The sequence below is a fragment of the Amblyraja radiata genome, chromosome 6, assembly GCF_010909765.2.
Source record: "Amblyraja radiata isolate CabotCenter1 chromosome 6, sAmbRad1.1.pri, whole genome shotgun sequence".
NCBI classification, from domain to species: domain Eukaryota; kingdom Metazoa; phylum Chordata; class Chondrichthyes; order Rajiformes; family Rajidae; genus Amblyraja; species Amblyraja radiata.
Genome location: NC_045961.1, coordinates 96,101,912 through 96,122,377, shown reverse-complemented (window position 1 = coordinate 96,122,377; position 20,466 = coordinate 96,101,912). Strand labels below are relative to the sequence as shown.

General features: G+C 45.2%; 1 protein-coding gene across 1 annotated transcript in view; it reads left to right on the top strand.

Annotated features, from left to right (window-relative positions):
- Positions 1 to 20,466, top strand: part of LOC116974739 (P protein) — a 206,307-nt gene that overhangs the window by 159,910 nt on the left and 25,931 nt on the right. The window contains exons 10-11 of the mRNA XM_033023454.1: positions 426 to 491; positions 13,246 to 13,302. Of these exons, the coding sequence (XP_032879345.1) occupies positions 426 to 491; positions 13,246 to 13,302 (123 nt within the window). The remainder of the gene's footprint in view (positions 1 to 425; positions 492 to 13,245; positions 13,303 to 20,466) is intronic.

Here is a 20,466-nt window from a genome sequence, read left to right as displayed (position 1 = left end):
TGAACACATCTGCAGAGCAAAGCCCAGGAATTAATGAGGCGGTTTTGAGGAAGAGCGAGCACAAGGATGAAGGGCCAAACGACCTCCGGCTCTTCAATATCACTGTACCATTAATTAAGGGGAGGCAGTGAGAGCAAGTCCGAAACTTTGCTGGTATTTTAACGGAGTCCTGTCAAAACAACTCGTCATTTCACCTTTTAATGCGGACTCCAGTGTAAATGCCATGGATGATTTAATTGATGTGCTTTAATTGGTATTAGTGAATTGAAGCTTTGTTTCTGCCCCTTTGTAATGGAAATCTCCAAAAATTGACTTTCATTTGAACAGAATGGGAATGCAGAGAAAAGCGGAGCTTGTCGAACAATGAAATGAAATTGCTAAATGGATTCACAAGTTGAATCATTAATTCTGTTCTTTTATTGCAGAGGCCAAGCATGGTCACAGTTGTGGAGTGGATTGACTACAAAACGCTGACATTATTATTTGGAATGGTAATTAAAATTCTTTGCCGCAATTGGTTTTAATCATACTTGTGCGTATATCCATTTTTTTGTTTTTTTTTTGGTTTTTGCAACTGTAGAATTAAAAAAAAATTCCCCCCCCATCTCGCCATCTGTCACACTTTGTTAAATGCTTCCGCAGCTGTACGAAACAGTCCTGGCGAAGATTTGATTGGCTTTGGCTGAGTGAGCCGTGGGTTTAAATGTTCAGGTGTTTGGCTCCTTGCGCAAGCAGTGTGGGTTCTCAGGTGTTTCCAGTGCATATGCTCGGCACATGGCAACCTGCGTCATCTAAGAGCCCGGAGAGCGAGTGTTTGAGTCTGGGCTTACATTCATGGTGACAGTCTTCAGAGAACTGCGTACATCGCTTTCCTCTAGGGGCTCTGTGCTCCTTATGGTTTAGCTTTCCTGAGGATGATGTGGTCCTCGTGTCATTCGCGACCAGGCTGTAGGTAATCATAGAAACATAGAAACATAGAAAATAGGTGCAGGAGTAGGCCATTCGGCCCTTCGAGCCTGCACCGCCATTCAATATGCTCATGGCTGATCCAACTCAGTATCCTGTACCTGCCTTCTCTCCATACCCCCTGATCCCTTTAGCTACAAGGGCCACATCTAACTCCCTCTTAAATATAGCCAATGAACTGGCCTCAACTACCTTCTGTGGCAGAGAATTCCAGAGATTCTCCACTCAATGTGTGAAAAAAGTTTTTCTCATCTCGGTCCTAAAAGATTTCCCCCTTATCCTTAAACTGTGACCCCTTGTTCTGGACTTCCCCAACATCGGGAACAATCTTCCTGCATCTAGCCTGTCCAACCCCTTAAGAATTTTGTAAGTTTCTATAAGATCCCCCCTCAATCTTCTAAATTCTAGCGAGTACAAGCCGAGTCTATCCAGTCTTTCTTCATATGAAAGTCCAGCCATCCCAGGAATCAGTCTGGTGAACCTTCTCTGTACTCCCTCTACGGCAAGAATATCTTTCCTAAAATTAGGAGACCAAAACTGTAAGCAATACTCCAGGTGTGGTCTCACCAAAACCCTGTACAACTAATCGTACGGTTTAAGAGTATAGAACATAGAACAGCACAGGACCAGGCCCTTCAGCCCACGATGTCTGTGTCGAACATGATGCCAAGTCTGCCTGCACATGATCCATATCCCTCCATTCCCTGCATATCCATGTATCACTCTAAAAGTCTCTTAAATGCCATTATCTATCTGCCTCTACCACCACTACTGATAATGTGTTTCAGGCCCCCACCAGTCACTGTTTCAAACCTCTCTGTGTAGCCAGAGGATGGTGAAATTGTGGAATTCACTGCCACAGATGGCTGTGGAGGCCAAGTCATTGGATATTTTTAAAGAAGACACTTGATAGATTCTTGACTGAAGAAGGGTCTCGACCGGAAACATCAGCCTGAAGAAGGGTCTCAACCCGAAACGTCACCCATTCCTTCTCTCCAGAGATGCTGCCTGTCCTGATGAGTTACTCCAGCAATTTGTGTCTACCTTCGATTTATACCAGTATCTGCAGTTCTTTCCTACACATTGATAGATTCTTGATTAGTAAGGGGTTCAAAGGTTACAAGGAGAGGGCAGAAGAATGGGGTTGAGCAGGAATAATAGATCAGCCATGGTTGAATGGCAGAGTACTCTTGAAGGGCTGAATGGCCTAATTCTATTCCTATGTCTTATGGGTTTAAAAAAACTGCCCTGCACATCTCCATTAAACTTTCTCCCTTTCACCTGATAGCTAGGCCCTCTACTATTGGACCTTTACACCTTGGGGAAAAAGGTTCTGACTGCCTACCCTATCTACGCCTCTCATCTTTTTAGATACTTCTAACAAGGCTTCTTGAGGTGGTAATGAAAAGCTTGTAACGTATTAAAGACACCAACAATAATCCTAGCCATTGCAATATGTCTGCAAGCAAGCTACCCAGCAAAGCAGAGTACAATGGCAGAGGAAGTGAATGAAGCAGGGCATTTCTGAATGCTTTCAAGGCAAATTGTGGCACTGTGGCACAGCTAATACAGCTGTTGCCTCACAGAACCAGGTTCGATCCTCAATCCCCAGAGTTTGCACGTTCTCCCTGTGACCGCGTGGGTTTCCTCCTGGTGCTCCTGTTTCCTCCCACATCCCAAAGATGTGCGGTAGGTTAATTGTCCTCTGTAAATTGCCCTCCGTGGCTGTATGGAGAGGATGAGAAAGTAGGATTACAGAGAACTAGTGCGAAGTACTTTGTCAGTACTTTTTAGTTTTTAGACTTTTGGAAATACAGCACTGAAAACAGCTCCTTCGGCCCATCATGTCCGCACCAACCAGCGATCATCCCCGTACACTAACACTACCCTACACACTAGGGACAATCTACATTTTTTACCTAAGACAATTAACCAGCAAACCAGGTGGTACACAGGTTAGAAACATAGAAACATAAAAAATAGGTGCAGGAGTAGGCCATTCGGCCCTTCGAGTCTGCACCGCCATTCAATATGATCATGGCTGATCATCCAACTCAGTATCCTGTACCTGCCTTCTCTCCATACCCCCTGATCCCTTTAGCCACAAGGGCCACATCTAACTCCTTCTTAAATATAGCCAATGAACTGGCCTCAACTACCTTCTGTGGCAGAGAGTTCCAGAGATTCACCACTGTGTGAAAAATGTTTTTCTCATCTCGGTCCTAAAGGATTTCCCCTTTATCCTTAAACTGTGACCCCTTGTCCTGGACTTCCCCAACATCGGGAACAATCTTCCTGCATCTAGCCTGTCCAACCCCTTAAGAATTTTGTAAGTTTCTATAAGATCCCCCCTCAATCTTCTAAATTCTAGCGAGTACAAGCCGAGTCTATCCAGTCTTTCTTCATATGAAAGTCCTGACATCCCAGGAATCAGTCTCTGTACTCCCTCTATGGCAAGAATGTCTTTCCTTAGATTTGGAGACCAAAACTGTACACAATACTCCAAGTGGTTTCACCAATACCCTGTACAACTGCAGTAGAACCTCCCTGCTCCTATACTCAAATCCTCTGTAATCTTAATTAGATAAATATCCATAAGAAAAATAACTAGAAAAAATAATTAGAACCTTCCTCCTCGTGGAACAAGTTTGATTAGTGGCCACCGGAAATTGGAGGAAATTTCCAATTTCCTCCAAAATTTCACCGGAAATTGGAGGAACAGCACCTCATATTCCGCCTGGGTTGCTTGCGTCCGGATGGCATGAACGTTGAATTCTCCCAATTTTGCTAGCCCTTGCTGTCTCCTCCCCTTCCTTAACCCTCGAGCTGTCTCCTCCCATCCCCCCGCCCTCGGGCTCCTCCTCCTCCCTTTTTCCTTCCTTCTCCCCCCCACACCCCATCAGTCTGAAGAAGGGTTTTGGCCCGAAACGTCGCCTATTTCCTTCGCTCCATAGATGCTGCTGCACTCGCTGAGTTTCTCCCGCATTTTTGTGTACCTTTGATTAGTGGCCACGTTGTGTTGTGAAATTCAAACAAAAATAAAAATTATATTTATCTTCTATCTCTCACTAGAAGGGGCTGCAACCAATAGTTAAATATTAACTATATTCAAAAGAATTCCAAAATCAATTACCCTGGCTGTTTTCAAAACTGTAAGGAGCTGTCATATTAATGAATCATTTGTTGTTTTAAGCAGGATTAGCATAATTGGAACAATACAAAAAACTCCAAGCATTAATCATTCTTGTGCAAATGTGACCCTAATCTTATTAGTCCTTCCTGAATGTTTATAACAGTCATTTGCTCATACCATTTTCAGAGTGGAGCGCATTTTCTATAGGGACATTGAAATTTAAGAGTTAAAAAACTTGCAGTGAGGACTAGATATTTCACTCATTAGAAATTCAATTTTCTCCTTGGAACATTGGGACGGGAATAGATCTTTCAGGTCACCTAGCATTCTTTGCTTTCAATTTTATCACCCTGACCTATCTCTTCATTCCATCTACCTACCTTGGTTCTCTAACCCCTAATATCTCCCCCTAATATAAAACTACATATTTCAATTAAAAAATGTTCCAATGAACTAACCTCAATGGCCCATTTTCTCTGGAACTAAGTTAGCCATTTCTTCAGCGCTGTGTGAAGAATTGCTTCACTTTTTAATACACAGGTTTCATTTTAACGTTGCCGATGCTTCTGTAGCCTCTACAAAGAAATTACAGCTCTTTTATACAGTGTGACTTAAAGTGGTATTTAACACAAAGGCTATTTGTTAGCTTTTTGGATGTACTCGGTTTAAACCAGCATCTGCGGTTCTTTCCCACAAATTTTTGTTAGCTTTCTTCCTGGGATGTAAATTTGGATCCACTGTATGTTCACTGGTTATAGGAATGGCCATAAGTGTGGAGGAGGGATAGGATAATATTTCTGTTGTAGGAAGTGCAGATGCTGATTTAAACCTGGGCCTTTCTCACTGTTGTGGTGATTGTGAAAGCACTCCAGCACATTTACTTTCTCAGTCCGGAGAAGAGTCTTGCCCGAAACGTCATCCATTCCTTCTGCACAGTGATGCTGCCTGTCCCGACAAGTTACTACAGCATTTTGTTTTGTCTATCCTCAGGATAATATTTCTGTTGCATTTGCTGAAGGTTACAGAGGGAAATGGGAATGGCTTGGGTGGCAGGCATCCTTCATGACACTTTCGGCCCTCCTATTGCAATACATCACGAGGATAGACCAGATAAAAGGAAGTGACAGGTCGATGATGGATTAGGCTGCGATCACCACTCTCTGCAGGCTCGGGTGCTCAAGAGGTGAGCAGCCACCATACCAGGCTGAGATACATCCCGTCAGAATAGTTTCAACAGGGCATCTGTATAAGTTCAGGAGGACCCTTATGGATATGTCAAATCTACTCAGATACCAAAGAAGGTAAATATGCAGAAGTGCTTTCATGATCACCAAAACAGTGTGAAGAGGCCAGGTTTGATTGCTGGTGGTATTGATGCCTCAGAACTTGAGGCTGCCGACTATCTTTACAGCAGCTCCTTTGATGAGGACAGGCTTGTGTTCCTCGCTCCAGAACCAACTTTTTCGTGTTGCTAATATTAAGAGCTAGGCTGTGTAGGAAGGAAATGCAGATACTGGTTTAAACCGGAGATAGACACAAAAAACTGGGGTAACTTAGCGGGTCAGACAGCATCTCTGGAGAAAAGAAATAGATGACGTTTCAGGTCGAGACCCTTCTTCAGACTCAAGCAAATGGAGACAGGAGACTATTGAAGTGAGAGGTTGAAGATGTTTGTGAAGAATGATTGAGACAATTGTGGTTGATAGATTTTTGTTAACAATTTGCATCAAGAGATATGGAAAAAAGACAAGTAAATAGAATTAAGTGACAGATCAACCATTACTTTACTGAATTGTAAAACAGGCCTGAGGAATTAGATGTCCTTGCTTCTGTTTGTGTGTTACTTATAGGTGTAAAATTAATCACTTGGTTTCAACTAATAAAAATAATTCTTCCAAATGCAATGGCAAAATTGCTTGTAGCTGCCAAGCTGGAAACTTGCCATGTGTCCTGTTTGTGTTTACAAACTTGCGAGGTGCTATCAAATCATTATGCCACCTCTCCATTTAATGAGTAAGAAGGAACTGCTGATGCTGATCTAAACCGAAGATAGACACAAAAAGCTGGAGTAGCTCAGCTGGACAGGCAGCATCTCTGGAGAGAAGGAATGGTTGGGTGACGCTTCGGGTCGAGACCCTTCTTCATAGCAAAATGATTTGAGTATAGGAGTAGAGAAGTTCTACTGCAGTTGTACAGGATCTTGGTGAGACCCCACCTGGAGTATTGCGTACAGTTTTGGTCTCCTAATCTGAGGAAGGACATTCTTGCCATAGAGGGAGTACAGAGAAGGTTCACCAGACTGATTCCTGGGATGGCAGGACTTTCATATGAAGAAAGACTGGATAGACTCGGCTTGTACTCGCTAGAATTTAGAAGATTGCGGGGGGGATCTTATAGAAACTTACAAAATTCTTAAGGGGTTGGACAGGCTAGATGCAGGAAGATTGTTCCCGATGTTGGGGAAGTCCAGAACAAGGGGTCACAGTTTAAGGATAAAGGGGAAATATTTTAAGACTGAGATGAGAAAAACATTTTTTACACAGAGAGTGGTGAATCTCTGGAATTCTCTGCCACAGAATGTAGTTGAGGCCAGTTCATTGGCTATATTTAAGAGGGAGTTAGATGTGGCTAAAGGGATCAGGGGGTATGGAGAGAAAGCAGGTACGGGATACTGAGTTGGATGATCAGCCATGATCATATTGAATGGCGGTGCAGGCTCGTAGGGCCGAATGGCCTACTTCTGCACCTATTTTCTATGTTTCTATGTTTCTATGTTTCAGTAGCTTTTTGTGTCTATCTCCATTCAATGAGACCAATTGTCAAGTGTGTGGACAGTTAAGAGTCAACCAGATTACAGTGCAGGACTGCAGTCACTCAGTGGGTCAAATGACACATTTCTTATGTCAGTGAAATATATACATGCATAAACCCCACCTGTTTCCACCTATCACTCGCCAGGCTTTCTGCTGCCACCAACTTGCTTCCCTAACCCACCCTCCCCACTCCCCAAACTAAATTAGTCTGAAGAAGTGTCCCGGTCCGTGCCGTCACCTATCCATGTTCTCCAGAGATGTTGCCTAACCTCAAGTTCAAGTGAGTTTATTGCCATGTGTCCCTGTATAGGACAATGAAATTCTTGCTTTGCTTAAGCACACAGAAAATAGTAGGCATTTACTACAAAACAGATAAATGTGTCCATATACCATGATATAAATATATACACACATGAATAAATAAACTGGTAGTGCAAATAACAGAAAGTGGTTGCTAATAATCAGAGTTTTGTCCGAGCCAGGTTTAATAGCCTGATGGCTGAGGGGAAGTAGCTATTCCTGAACCTGGTTGTTGCAGTCTTCAGTCTCCTGTACCTTCTACCTGAAGGTAGCAGGGAGATGAGTGTGTGGCCAGGATGGTGTGGGTCTTTGATGATACTGCCAGCCTTTTTGAGGCAGCGACTGCGATAAATCCCCTCGATGGAAGGGAGGTCAGATTTGGTAGAGTTACTCCAGTTGGACACACTGGCACAGTGGTGGAATTGCAACGTTACAGGACTAGAGACCTGGTTTCAATCCTGACCACAGGTGCTGACTGTACGGAGTTTGTACGTTTTCCCCGGGTGCTCCGGTTTCCTTCCACACTTCAAAGACGTGCAGGTTTGTAGGATGATTGATTCAGTTAAATTGTAAATTGTCCTAGTGTGTGCGGGATAGCACTAGTTTGCGGAGGTCGCTGGTCGACATTTAAGAATAAGGGGTAGGCCATTTAGAACGGAGATGGGGAAAAACATTTTTACCCGCAGAGTTGTGAATCTGTGGAATTCTCTGCCTCAGAAGGCAGTGGAGGTCAATTCTCTGGATGCTTTCAAGAGAGAGTTAGATAGAACTCTTAAAGATAGTGGAGTCAGGGGATATGGTGAGAAGGCAGGAATGTGGATGATCAGCCATTATCACAGTGAATTGCACGACGGGCTCGACGGGCTGAATGGCCTACTCCTGCACCTATTGCCTATTGTCTATGTTTATCTCCCCCCTTTCTCCTCCAAATCATCAATTTTCCATTTATCCCCCTCTCTCCCGGATCCTTCCACTCTTATCACTCCTTGTGGCACTCCTCTATTTTTCCTTAATTGATAACCTTTCGGCACCATTTCACCGCCTAGTCTTTGTCGCTTACTCAACTTATCTGCCAATCACGCCTCCACCCTATTGACACTGACTCAGTCTTTGTATCTTCTATTTGTCTAAATCACCATCCACAGTTCATTGCATCACCTCTATCTTTATTTTTTCTTTGCCCAAACTCCAAGTGTGTTCTTTAAATTTGAAAGTGGTGGTGGTCTTTGAACTAATGTTGTTGGAACAGTAGCCGATGCTTCTGGATGTGAGTCTAGTAATTTAGCTGTTGTGTAGAGCAGCTCTTGGGCTTGCGTGACAAAGGGGCGGCGTGACTCGAGGAGCACTCATCGTGGTGTCTCTGTGACGATCTGATGGAGGAGGTGGGATTCACTGGTCTGTGCCTTTCGAGAGAGGGCCAGCGTGGCTGCTTCTCCTCTGATGTTGGCTGGGGCGATGCCAGCAAGGACGGGCAGTTGGTTTACTGGGGTGGCTCGTAGGCATCCGGAGACAGTCCGCAGGGCGCTGTTGAGGGCAGCATCCAGCTTCTTGGCGTGAGGGCTACGGCACCAGACCGGGGCCCAGTACTCGGCGGCTGAGAACACCAGGGCCACTGTGGACATGCGCAGTGTCTCATCGTGGCTCCCCATGTGGTGCCGGCTCCATATCCCTCCAAACCTGTCCTATCCATGTACCTGTCAAACTGTTTCTTAAATGTTGGGATAGTCCCAGCCTCAACTACCTCATCTGGAAGCTTGTTCCATACACCCACCACCCTTTGTCTCAGCTCCGATTTAATGCAGATGAGCAATGTTGTTGCATTTTTGTGTATTACTTAGCAATCAGGGATATCAATGTTGCATTTATGATACAAAAAGACAAAATCTCTTCCATATTTTCTGTAGCTTTCTATGTTCAGCAATTAATTTACAAAGTTCTACTAGAGTAGGAATTGAAAAGATCTGAGATAATATTTAAAATTGGATTTTGGATTTTTAATCTCAACTATATTGCCAGAACAATTGATGAAACCACAATGGCGGTAATAGTTTATTAAACATCAGAACAGATGTTTTAGATACCATTAAAAAAAACGGATTGAGCTTCTGCACATTGGCACTTCTTGATCAGCATGGGTTGAATGGCCTATTTCTGCACCATTACATTTTTTTAGAAATGATTTATTGAATGCATTGTTCACCTCTGGTTTCTGTCTATTTTGGGCTAATTCTATGTTAGCTCTGGAGACCAGGAGCCTTGCACAGCTGTTTTTCTTTAATATACCTAATCTACATTAACAGCAGGTGGATGCTTATCTTGACTGAGATAAAAGATGTTTTAACCTGTGGATTCTTGTTATACGATACAGGACAGAAATATGCAATTTATATGCAGTTGGATTGCTCCTGAATTCAGTGGTATTTAGGATGCAGATTTCCCTCTCCCCCCCCCACCCACCACTCTAAGCACTCCCCCCTCCCCCCCACCCCTTCCCCCCCACCCCTTCCCCCCCACCCCCCTCGCTCTTATCCTGCTGCTCGAGTTGCGTCTAATTTTTAAAAGGCATTTGGGCAGGTACATGGATGGGAAAGATTTAGAGAGATATGGGCTAAACGCAGGCTAATGGAACAAGTATTCATGGGGGGTATACAAAATTGCTGAAGAAACTCAGCGGGTGCAGCAGCATTTGGGTTTTGGCCCGAAACGTTGCCTATTTCCTTCGCTCCATAGATGCTGCTGCACCCGCTGAGTTTCTCCAGCATTTTTGTGTACCTTCGATTTTCCAGCATCTGCAGTTCCTTCTTAAACACAAGTACTCATGGGGCATCTTGTTTAGCATGGGCAAGTTGGGTCGAAAGGCCTGTTTCCATGCTGCATGGCTCAATTAATCTATTTGTTTGTTTTCTTATTCAAGTGGGCGCCACTGTTTAGTTTAGTTTAGGGATACAGCACAGAAACAGGCCCTTCGGCCCACCGAGTCCGCTCCGACCAGCAATCCTTACACAGTAACGCTAGCCTACACATACGAGAGACAATTTCCAATTATAACAAGCCAATTACTCTGCAAACCTGTAATGTCTTTGGAGTGTGGGAGGAAACCGAAGATCTCGGAAAAAACCCACGCAGGTCACGGGGTGAACGTACAAACAACAAGCAGACAGCAGCCATAGTCAGGATCGAACCCGGGTCTCTGGCACTCTAAGCGCTGTAATGCCCCTGTCCCACTTAGGAAACCTGAACGGAAACCTCTGGAGACCTTGTGCCCCACCCAAGGTTTCCGTGAATCGCCAGAGGTTTTGGTCACTCGCCTGGAAAGCCTCAACCGAAGTGTGAGCTGCGTCTACTGACCACACACACACACAAAGCACAGTAAGTCCTTTAGAGAGCGCAGGGAGGGAGGGAGAGAAGGACTGAGAAGGGGAGACAGAAGGGGAGAGAGAAGGGGAGAGAGAAGGAGGGTGGGGGGGGGGGGGGGGAGAGGAGGAGTGGAGACAATTTTAAGAAGTTTAATAAAGTTAGCGGGCATTTTACCTTCCGGCGGATCTTCAAGGTCCTGAAAACCAAAGATCCGACAGGATCTTTGCTGAAAACTCCAATGAGCCCCAATCAAAATGGCCGGTCAGCGAAGGAGATGGCCTTCGACAGCCTGTAAGTAAATAGCGACCTCACTCCACTGGCTTCGACCAAACGGCAACCTATTTTTAGTCGAGGCCGGTTTCGTTTTTTTTGAAATAATCGCAGGAACATAGAAGAAGCCTCGACTACGCGGAAACCACTTTCCACCATTAGGGAGAGTGACCAAAACCTCCAGGAACCTCACGGAAACCTTGGGTGGGGCACAAGGTCTCCAGAGGTTTCTGTTCAGGTTTCCAAAGTGGGACAGGGGCATAAGGCAGCAACTCAACTACTGTGCCACCATGCTGGCCATGTAGATGATGAAGGAAGGATAATATATTTATCCATCAAAGGAATCTGTAGGAGGTACTGCTGACACTGCTTAGGATGTACTATCTAAACAACTGCTAATGTCTCATAAAGACAGCCGCTATCATCAAGGACACTCACCACCTCGGCTTGGCTCTCATTTCACTGCTACAGTCTGAAAACCGTGACAACCAGATTCAAAGACAGCTTCTTCCCAACAACCATCAGGCACGTGAACACGATACAACACTGACCTCAACTATGAACTTTGGTTGCACTAAGGCCATCATTTTTTTCCCCCCAAATACTGGGGTTATTAATTTATTGATTTTATGTTTTTTTAAATATTATAACCATATAACCATATAACTATATAACCATATAACAATTACAGCACGGAAACAGGCCATCTCGGCCCTTCAAGTTCGTGCCGAACACTTATTTCCTCTGTATGTTGTGTTTACGGGGTTGTTATGCTGCTGTTTTGCTGCTGTAAGTAGGAAATTCATTGGTGCATTGTCAGTACATATGACAATTAAATACTCTTGACTCTTGAGGTGAAAATGTACCAGCTGCGTTACGACTGATAACTTGCACAGGCATCTCAAATATCTTGAGGAAGAAAAACATGAAGCATAAAGGTGACATAACTTCTGTTTCAAAATGTGTTCGGATAATGCATTTGGCCAAAATTACTCTCCCTTGTATTTTTCCAGAAACCCGAGTGTTTTTTCCGAAGGGGTCGACATCACATTTCAGATTAACAAGAGTTGAATGTTCACCTCATGGCCTTAGCAGCCCTTGATGATCCACCTACACACTAATGGAAATAAAAACCGTGGCAGAAATGAAGGAAAAAAAATCCCAGCCAGAATAATTTCATGTCAATTCAGTCAGGTTCGAGTAATTTCCGGATTTCATGGCAAGTTGGAAATGCTTCACAAGACACTTGACCCCACTTGATTTACACACACTGTTTGACCTATTGTTGGCTAATGGTGCAGATGAAATTATGGTTCATAGCATGGCGTGCTCAAAAGCAATCTCCGCTTGTTATTAGACTAGTTAGCTCACGCTTGTTATGCCCATAGCTGGTAATGAAAAAAAACTTAAGGTAAAATGACTTTAACGATGTGTAGGAAGAAACTGCAGATGCTGGCTTAAACCAAAGATGGACACAAAATGCTGCAGTCGCTCAGCGGGACAGGCAGCATCTCTGGAGAGAAGGAATGCGTGATGTTTCGGGTCAAGACCCTTCTTCAGACTTGTCTGAAATGTCACCCATTGCTTCTCTCCAGAGATGCGGCATAGAAACATAGAAACATAGAAAATAGGTGCAGGAGTAGGCCATTTGGCCCTTCGAGCCTGCACCGCCATTCAATATGATCATGGCTGATCATCCAACTCAGTATCCTGTACCTGCCTTCTCTCCATACCCCCTGATCCCTTTAGCCACAAGGGCCACATCTAACTCCCTCTTAAATATAGCCAATGAACTGGCCTCAACTACCTTCTGCGGGAGAGAATTCCAGAGATTCACCACTCTCTGTGTGAAAAACGTTTTCCTCATCTCGGTCCTAAAAGATTTCCCCCTTATCCTTAAACTGTGACCCCTTGTTCTGGACTTCCCCAACATCGGGAACAATCTTCCTGCATCTAGCCTGTCCAACCCCTTAAGAATTTTGTAAGTTTCTATAAGATCCCCCCTCAATCTTCTAAATTCTAGCGAGTACAAGCCGAGTCTATCCAGTCTTTCTTCATATGAAAGTCATGACATCCCAGGAATCAGTCTGGTGAACCTTCTCTGTACTCCCTCTATGGTAAGAATGTCTTTCCTCAGATTAGGAGACCAAAACTGTAAGCAATACTCCAGGTGTGATCTCACCAAGACCCTGTACAACTGCAGTAGAACCTCCCTGCTCCTATACTCAAATCCTTTTGCTATGAATGCTAATATAAAGGCATGTCCCGCTGAGTTACACCAGCATTTTGTGTCTATCGTGACTTTCAGGATCGATGGTGAAAAATAAGAGAAAAAGTAATGAATGTTGAAAATGTAAACCTCAAAGTCAATATCCCTCCACTCACTCTGCTGCTTTTCTTTTTAAGATGATTTTGGTGGCAATATTTTCGGAAACTGGCTTTTTCGATTACTGTGCTGTTAAGGTGAGTGAAGTTTAATTTCCTTCAATTCCGATCAGAGGTGTGAAGCAATTATCTTCCTGGTTTGTGATGTATTTGGTAGCATGACCTTTCTAACAGTGAATGACAAATGAACCCCACTGTATACAGAATGTCATTCCGAATATAAAGGAATACCGTCCATATGTGATTTTAAATGAACATTTAAGGTAACCTTGGCAAGTTCATAGTTACAAAAGCTCACAGTAAGGTTGGGAGAAAAGTTACACACAGTGATTATTTGTGCATATCGATCTCCAGCAATTGATTATAATTGGATGAACATGCTCAGGCAAACAACTGGGGCGGTACAGTGGAGCTGCTGCTGCACAAAGCCAGAGACCCGGGTTCGATCCTGACCTCGGGTGCTGTCTGCGTGGAGTGTGCACGTTCCCCCCGTGACCAAGTGGGTTTTTCTCCGGGCGCGCCGGTATCCTCCCTCATCCCACGGATATGCGGGTTTGTAGATTAATTCGCCTCTGTAAATTGCCTACAGAGTGTAGGAAGCGGATGCGAAAAATCATGGAACTATGTGAGTGGGTGATTCCATAGTCGGCATGGACTCTGGGTCAAAGGGCCTGTTTCCCTACTGTGTCTCTAAACTAAACTAAACTAAACCAAACCAAAGGGCAGCACTGTGGCCTAGCGGTAGAGCTTTGCGCCCCACCCAAGGTTTCCGTGCGGTTCCCGGAGGTTTTTGTCAGTCTCCCTACCTGCTTCCACTACCTGCAACCTCCGGCAACCACCTGCAACCTCCGGGAACTGCACGGAAACCTTGGATGGGGCGCAAAATCTCCAGAGGTTTCCGTTCAGGTTTCCTAAGTGGGACAGACGACAGATGGCACAATGGGCTAAGTGTTCGGCTGGCGACCGGAAGGTGGCCGGTTCGAATCCCGCTTGGAGTGCATACTGTCGTTGTGTCCTTGGGCAAGACACTTCACCCACCTTTGCCTGTGTGTGAATGTGTGTGAATGTGTGTGAGTGATTGGTGGTGGTCGGAGGGGCCGTAGGCGCAGAATGGCAGCCACGCTTCCGTCAGTCTGCCCCAGGGCAGCTGTGGCTACAGAAGTAGCTTACCACCACCGAGTGTGACTGAGGAGTGAATGAATAATGCGATGTAAAGCGCCTTGAGTATTAGAAAGGCGCTATATAAATCCCATCCATTATTATTATTATTATTATTACAGCGCCAGAGACTAGGGTTGGATCCTGACTATGGGTGCTTGCCTGTACAGATATTGTACCTTCTCCCTGTGCCCTGCGTGGGTTTTCTCTGAGATCTTCTGTTTCCTCCCACACTCCAAAGACGTACGGGATTGAAGGTTAATTGGCTTGGTATAATTGTAAAATTGCCCCTAGTGTGTGTAGGATAGTGTTCATGTGCGGGGATCAGGTGCTGGTCGGCGTGGATTCAGTGGGCTGAAGGGCCTGTTCCCACGCTGTGTCTCTAAACTAAACTAAACTAAACTACTATTTGCAAAATAACTTAAAATATGCTTGGTCAAATGCTGGAGAATGCAGCTTCAACTTCATGGCAACACGCATGAATGCACCTTACATCGGGAGGTTAAATGCTTGCATATTACTGCTCATTCCATTCTGTAGATCAGATAACAAGTAATTCTGCACCAGTCAGTTTCTGCGCAACTTTTGATCTGTGTGATTGAGTAAAATACATGACAAGTACGCTAGTGTGTCAGAAATGAGGACAGAATTATAAATGGTGCAGAGTGGAATGCAGAGTGGAATGCAGTAGGATCAGTAAATGGAGACCGCTCATGGGAAAAATGTATGACAGAACTTACTGCAAGTATGTTATTTATATTTCTTTCGAGCTTGGTTTTTTTCTGAATAACATTTCTGATTACAGATAAATTGTTACATCCTGAATATGTGAACTGTATTGCATGAGGAGATGGCAAAAAATGGTTTTAAGACCTCTTTCTCGGAAACATATAATGCAGTTGGGTGTTTAGTTTAGTTTAGTTTACAGCACGGAAAAAGGCCCTTTAGCTCACCGAGCAGGGGCGGAAAATCCAGGGGGGCCAGAGGGGACACGTCCCCCCCATGTTTTGAGAGGTGGGGGACACTCCCCCAAGTTTTTGTCATCCGGATTTTAAAACCCGGTCAAATCTCCGCTTTCTGCGAGATAGTGGAGGTGGGACTGCTGACAATGGGGGCGGGACATGATGATTCAGCGCGATAATTGGAGGAGGGAGGAGTGGGGGGGGGGGGGGGGGACTGAGGATAGAGTGCGGTGATTGGAGGAGGGAGACGTGGCACAGACCTGCGCCTCATCCACTGCCAGGATCGATCCCGGCCGGGTCTCCGCCGCTGTCCCGTCCCCACCCGAGTGCCCCCCCCCCCCCAAGGGTGGCCAGAGAGGTCGGCAGTCAGACGCGACCTGTACCCCCAGGCCCACAGCCAGCGCAGAGAAGCAGCACTAAACCCAGCTCAACTCTGCCTGTCTCGCCAGGTGAACCTGCCTGGGCTTGCGGGAAATATGGCCAGCGCGGAGAAGCAGCGCTGGTGTCCCGTCAGTCCTGGCAGGGCTGTAGGTTAACCTGGCGAGACAGGCAGAGTTGAGCTGCATTTAGCACAGGATTGAGCCTCCGAAGCCTCGTGCATGTGTGTGTGAGTGTGCACATGCGCACGCGGCCGCCAAAAAATTGTGTGTCCCCTGTCCCTCGGCCCCCTCCATGTTTTGATAGCGTGTTCAGTGCCTGCCCACCGAATGCACCGATCAGCGCTCCCCGCACATTAACACTGCCCTACACACACACAGGGACAATTTTTACGTTTATACATTTATACCAAGCCAATTTAACCACAATGTCTTTGAAGTGTGGGAGAAAACTGAAGAAAACCCACGCAGGTCATGGGGAGAACGTACAAACTCCATACAGACAAACACCCGTAGTCAGGATCGAACCCGGGACTCAGGCGCTGTAAGGCAGTAGCTCTGCCTCTGCTTCACTGTGCTGCCCCTAATGGAAAAGTCCCCGTTGAGATATTACTGGAGTAAACAGATATGCATCAGTCTGAAGAAGGATCCTGACATGAAATGTCACCTATCCCTGTTCGCCAGGGATGCTGTCCGACCCGCTGACTTACTCCAGCATTTTGTACCTTGCTTTGTAAACCAACATCGGCAGTTCCTTGTTTCCACAATAAACATGCATTTATAGGTTCGGGCAGCACAACAACACAGCTGGTCATAGAAACATAGAAAATGGGTGCAGGAGGAGGCCATTCGGCCCTTCGAGCCAGCACCTCATGGTCGAGTCAATATGATGGGGTGCTCGCTCATCCCATTGCTTATGTCACCTGGCGTAACATTGGCTGAAGGACTGTGGTGTAAGCCTCACCTTTGTGAAGGCCGACATTATGACAAATGGCTGGAAGATCCCATGGGAAATCCAACACCGCAGCCTGGCAATTCTAAACCTGTATGACTGTGTTTAAGAACATAGACAGAGACAGCTTACAATTGTAGCTCCAGATCATGAAAAGTCCCTTTGTTCTCCAGCAATGTTTTGTCAAGAAGCAAAGTATAACTTTTAATCTAATTTATAATTTTTGAGTCATGTGAGTAAATGATTAGTCTCAAATTAAATCAATCTTCTCTGCTAACACGAAGATAGACACAAAAAGCTGGAGTAACTCGACGGGTCAGACAGCATCCCTGGAGAAAAGAAATAGATCGAGACCCTTCTTCAGACAGACCCGACCCGAAACGTCACCTATTCCTTTTGTCCGGAGATGCTGCCTGACTTGCTGAGTTACTCCAGTTTTTTGTACCTATCTTCGGTTTAAACCAGCATCTGCAGTTCCTTCCTACGCATTCCCTGCTAACACATTGTCTGCGTCCTTCTATAGACCCTGCCTGTGTAAATGCTTCTTAAATGTGACTATCATATCTGCTTCTGCCAGCTCCCATGCCAGCTTGATACAGGCACTCTGTGTAAAAAAACTTGGCTTAAAAATCTCCTTTAAACCTTCCCTTCTCACCTACACTTGCGCCTTCAATGTATTTGATATTCCCACCTTGGGGAAAAGGGCTCTAGCTATCTACCCCGGTTACATCTCAATCTCTATCTCAAATCCAGGCTGACTGTCCTTAATAAGTCTTCGCTTTTCCAAATGGGAGTAAATCCTGCCCCTAGAATCTTCTCCAAATGTTTCCCTGCCACTGATCCACAGCTAATTGCCTGGAAGTAAGTGGAAACAGATTCAGTGTTAACTTTTAATAAGGAATTGAATATCTATTTGAATCATTTGCTAGACTATGGGTTAGAGTGGGACTACATGAATAATTAATTGCTCTTTCAGAAATGGCTGAATGGTCATTTTTGCTGTAAAATTTTGACTTTTAAAATAATACTTATAAAGGCATCATGAGGAAACCAGGGGGATAAACAATCTCATTCTCATTTTCCTTTATCATTCTCTTGGTCATGAGCCCACTCCTTATGCCCCTGTCCCACTTAGGAAACCTGAACGGAAACCTCTGGAGACTTTGCGCCCCACCCAAGGTTTCCGTGCGGTTCCCGGAGGTTTTTGTCAGTCTCCCTACCTGCTTCCACTACCTGCAACCTCCGGCAACCACCTGCAACCTCCGGGAACCGCACGGAAACCTTGGGTGGGGCGCAAAGTCTCCAGAGGTTTCCGTTCAGGTTTCCTAAGTGGGACAGGGGCATTAGATGTTGAACAATATTAATTCTGCATAATCCTATCCCTCTGACATTTCCACACTTATTGCTAATTTCATCTCATTTACTAATATGCACTTAAAAATTAATGATATTCATGCAGAGTTAATATTTGGCGATAATATATGTGGGATCGTGGACTGTGAGGATGATAGGCTTTGGGTACAAGGACAGCTATCTGAACGTGCAAAGATATGGCAAAAATATTACAATGTAGGCAAGTTGAAAGGCATCCACTTCACTAGAAGGAAGAGAAAGACAGAATATATTTTAAAGTGGGTAGAACTTGTGGGTAGAAGGCGTTCAGAGGGTATCCATGCAAGAGCTATTCAATAAAATGTTGAAAATGCTCTTGCATCTCGCATTTTTGGAATTGAAAGACACAGCCAGGAAACATAAAAGAGGGCTTGGACACACTAGAGGCAGGAAACATGTTCCTGATGTTGGGGGAGTCCAGAACCAGGGGCCACAGATTAAGAATAAGGAGTAAGCCATTTAGAACGCAGACGTGGAAACACTTTTGCTCACTGAGAGTGGTGAGTCTGTGGAATTCTCTGCCTCAGAGGGCGGTGGAGGCAGGTTCTCTGGATGCTTTTAAGAGAGAGCTAGATAGGGCTCTTAAAAATAGCGGAGTCAGGGGATATGGGAAGAAAGCAGGAACAAGGTACTGATTGGGGACGATCAGCCATGATCACATTGAATGGCGGTGCTGGCTAGAAGGGCCAAATGGCCTACTCCTGCACCTATTGTCTATTGTCTATTGTCTAACAGACCCTTCAGCCCATCGAATCCACACTGATCATATTAGTTCTACGTTATCTCACTTTACCATCTACTGCCACATTAGGGGCAATTTACAGCCCAACTAACCTACAAAGCGGCACGTCTTTTGGATGTGGGAGGAAACCGGAGCACCGAGAAGCATCGCATGCAGTCCACTGAGAAAACGTGCATAGTTCACACAGGCAGCACCCGAGGGGAGGGGAGAATCGAACCAGGGTCTCTGGCACTGCAAGGCAGCAACTCTACAAGATGCATCACCCTGAACATTTCCCGTTCCAATTTGATCCCAGATTCCAAGGATGTGGTAGCTTAATTGGCCATTGTAAATTGTCCCTCTGGTGTTGGTGACTAATGGTATCTGGAGAGATCTCGACTGAAGGAACTTGGTCTGGAGAATCAGCCCTACCCCACGCAACAGGCCTCTAGGTTTGCATTCTCTGCTAGATCGTTACATTTTACACTTTAGGGATACAACGTGTAAACAGGCACTTCGTCCCACCGAGTTTGCCCTGACCTGCCATCATCCCGTACACCAACCTACCAATGGACAATTTCTTTACAACTTACCGAAACCAATTAACCTACAAACCTGAAGGTAGATAAAAATGCTGGAGAAACTCAGCGGGTGAGGCAGCATCTATGGAGCGAAGGAGTAGGTGACGTTTCGGGTCGAGACCCTTCTTCGGACTGATGTGGGGGTGGGAAGAAGAAAGGAAGAGGCGGAGACAGTGGGCTGTGGGGGAGCTGGGAAGGGGAGGGGAAAGAGGGAGAAAGCAAGGACTACCTGAAATTGGAGAAGTCAATATTCATACCGCTGGGGTGTAAACTGCCCAAGCGAAATATGAGGGGCTGCTCCTCCGGCTGAGTTTCTCCAGCATTTTTATCTATCTTCGATATTTCCAGCATCTGCAGTTCCTCCTTAAACCTACAAACCTGTACGTATTTGGAGTGTGGAAGGAAACCAGAGCACCCGGTGAAAACTCATGTGATCACAGGGAGACCGTACAAACTCTGTACAGAGAGCACCCGTAGTCAGGATCCAACCCGGGTCTCTGGCGCTTTAAGGCAGCAACATTACCGCTGCACCACTGTGTTATCCCAGTGTGGGGATCAGAGAATGAAAATCCAATTAACATTAAGATCCTTCCTATTAAATGTGGCCTCGTTTCAGAGATTGCCACGTTAGTGTTATCTTTTCTCATTATCTATTGTGCTTCAATGTGCACTCCACTCACTCATAAAGCCTCACCAGAGTAGGCTTCCATTTGATACTTTCCATCAATGATGTGTGACTTAACTTGTTACAGAGAATGCCTTGACTCATACTTGGATGATCAATTTGCTCATCAATGAACTTGTTGCTAATCAACACCCTCATCGGAAAGTTTGTTTGTTGCTATCTCTGCACAAAGCTAATCAATCTCAGTTCTTCATTATATGGATGAATTTCCAAATGATGAAACCTTCCCTTAAGTGACCCCCTTTCTCTTTCCAGTGCTGTTCCTGTTTCCTGCTTCTCTTTCAATCGCTGTGTGTACCCATTTCTCCCATTCTCCTGTCCCTCTTCCCTCACTCCCACAACCCACCCCCCATCCCATTAATCATTGACCGTTGACCTTGTTACTTGCTCTACGGATGCTGGCTGACCTGCTGA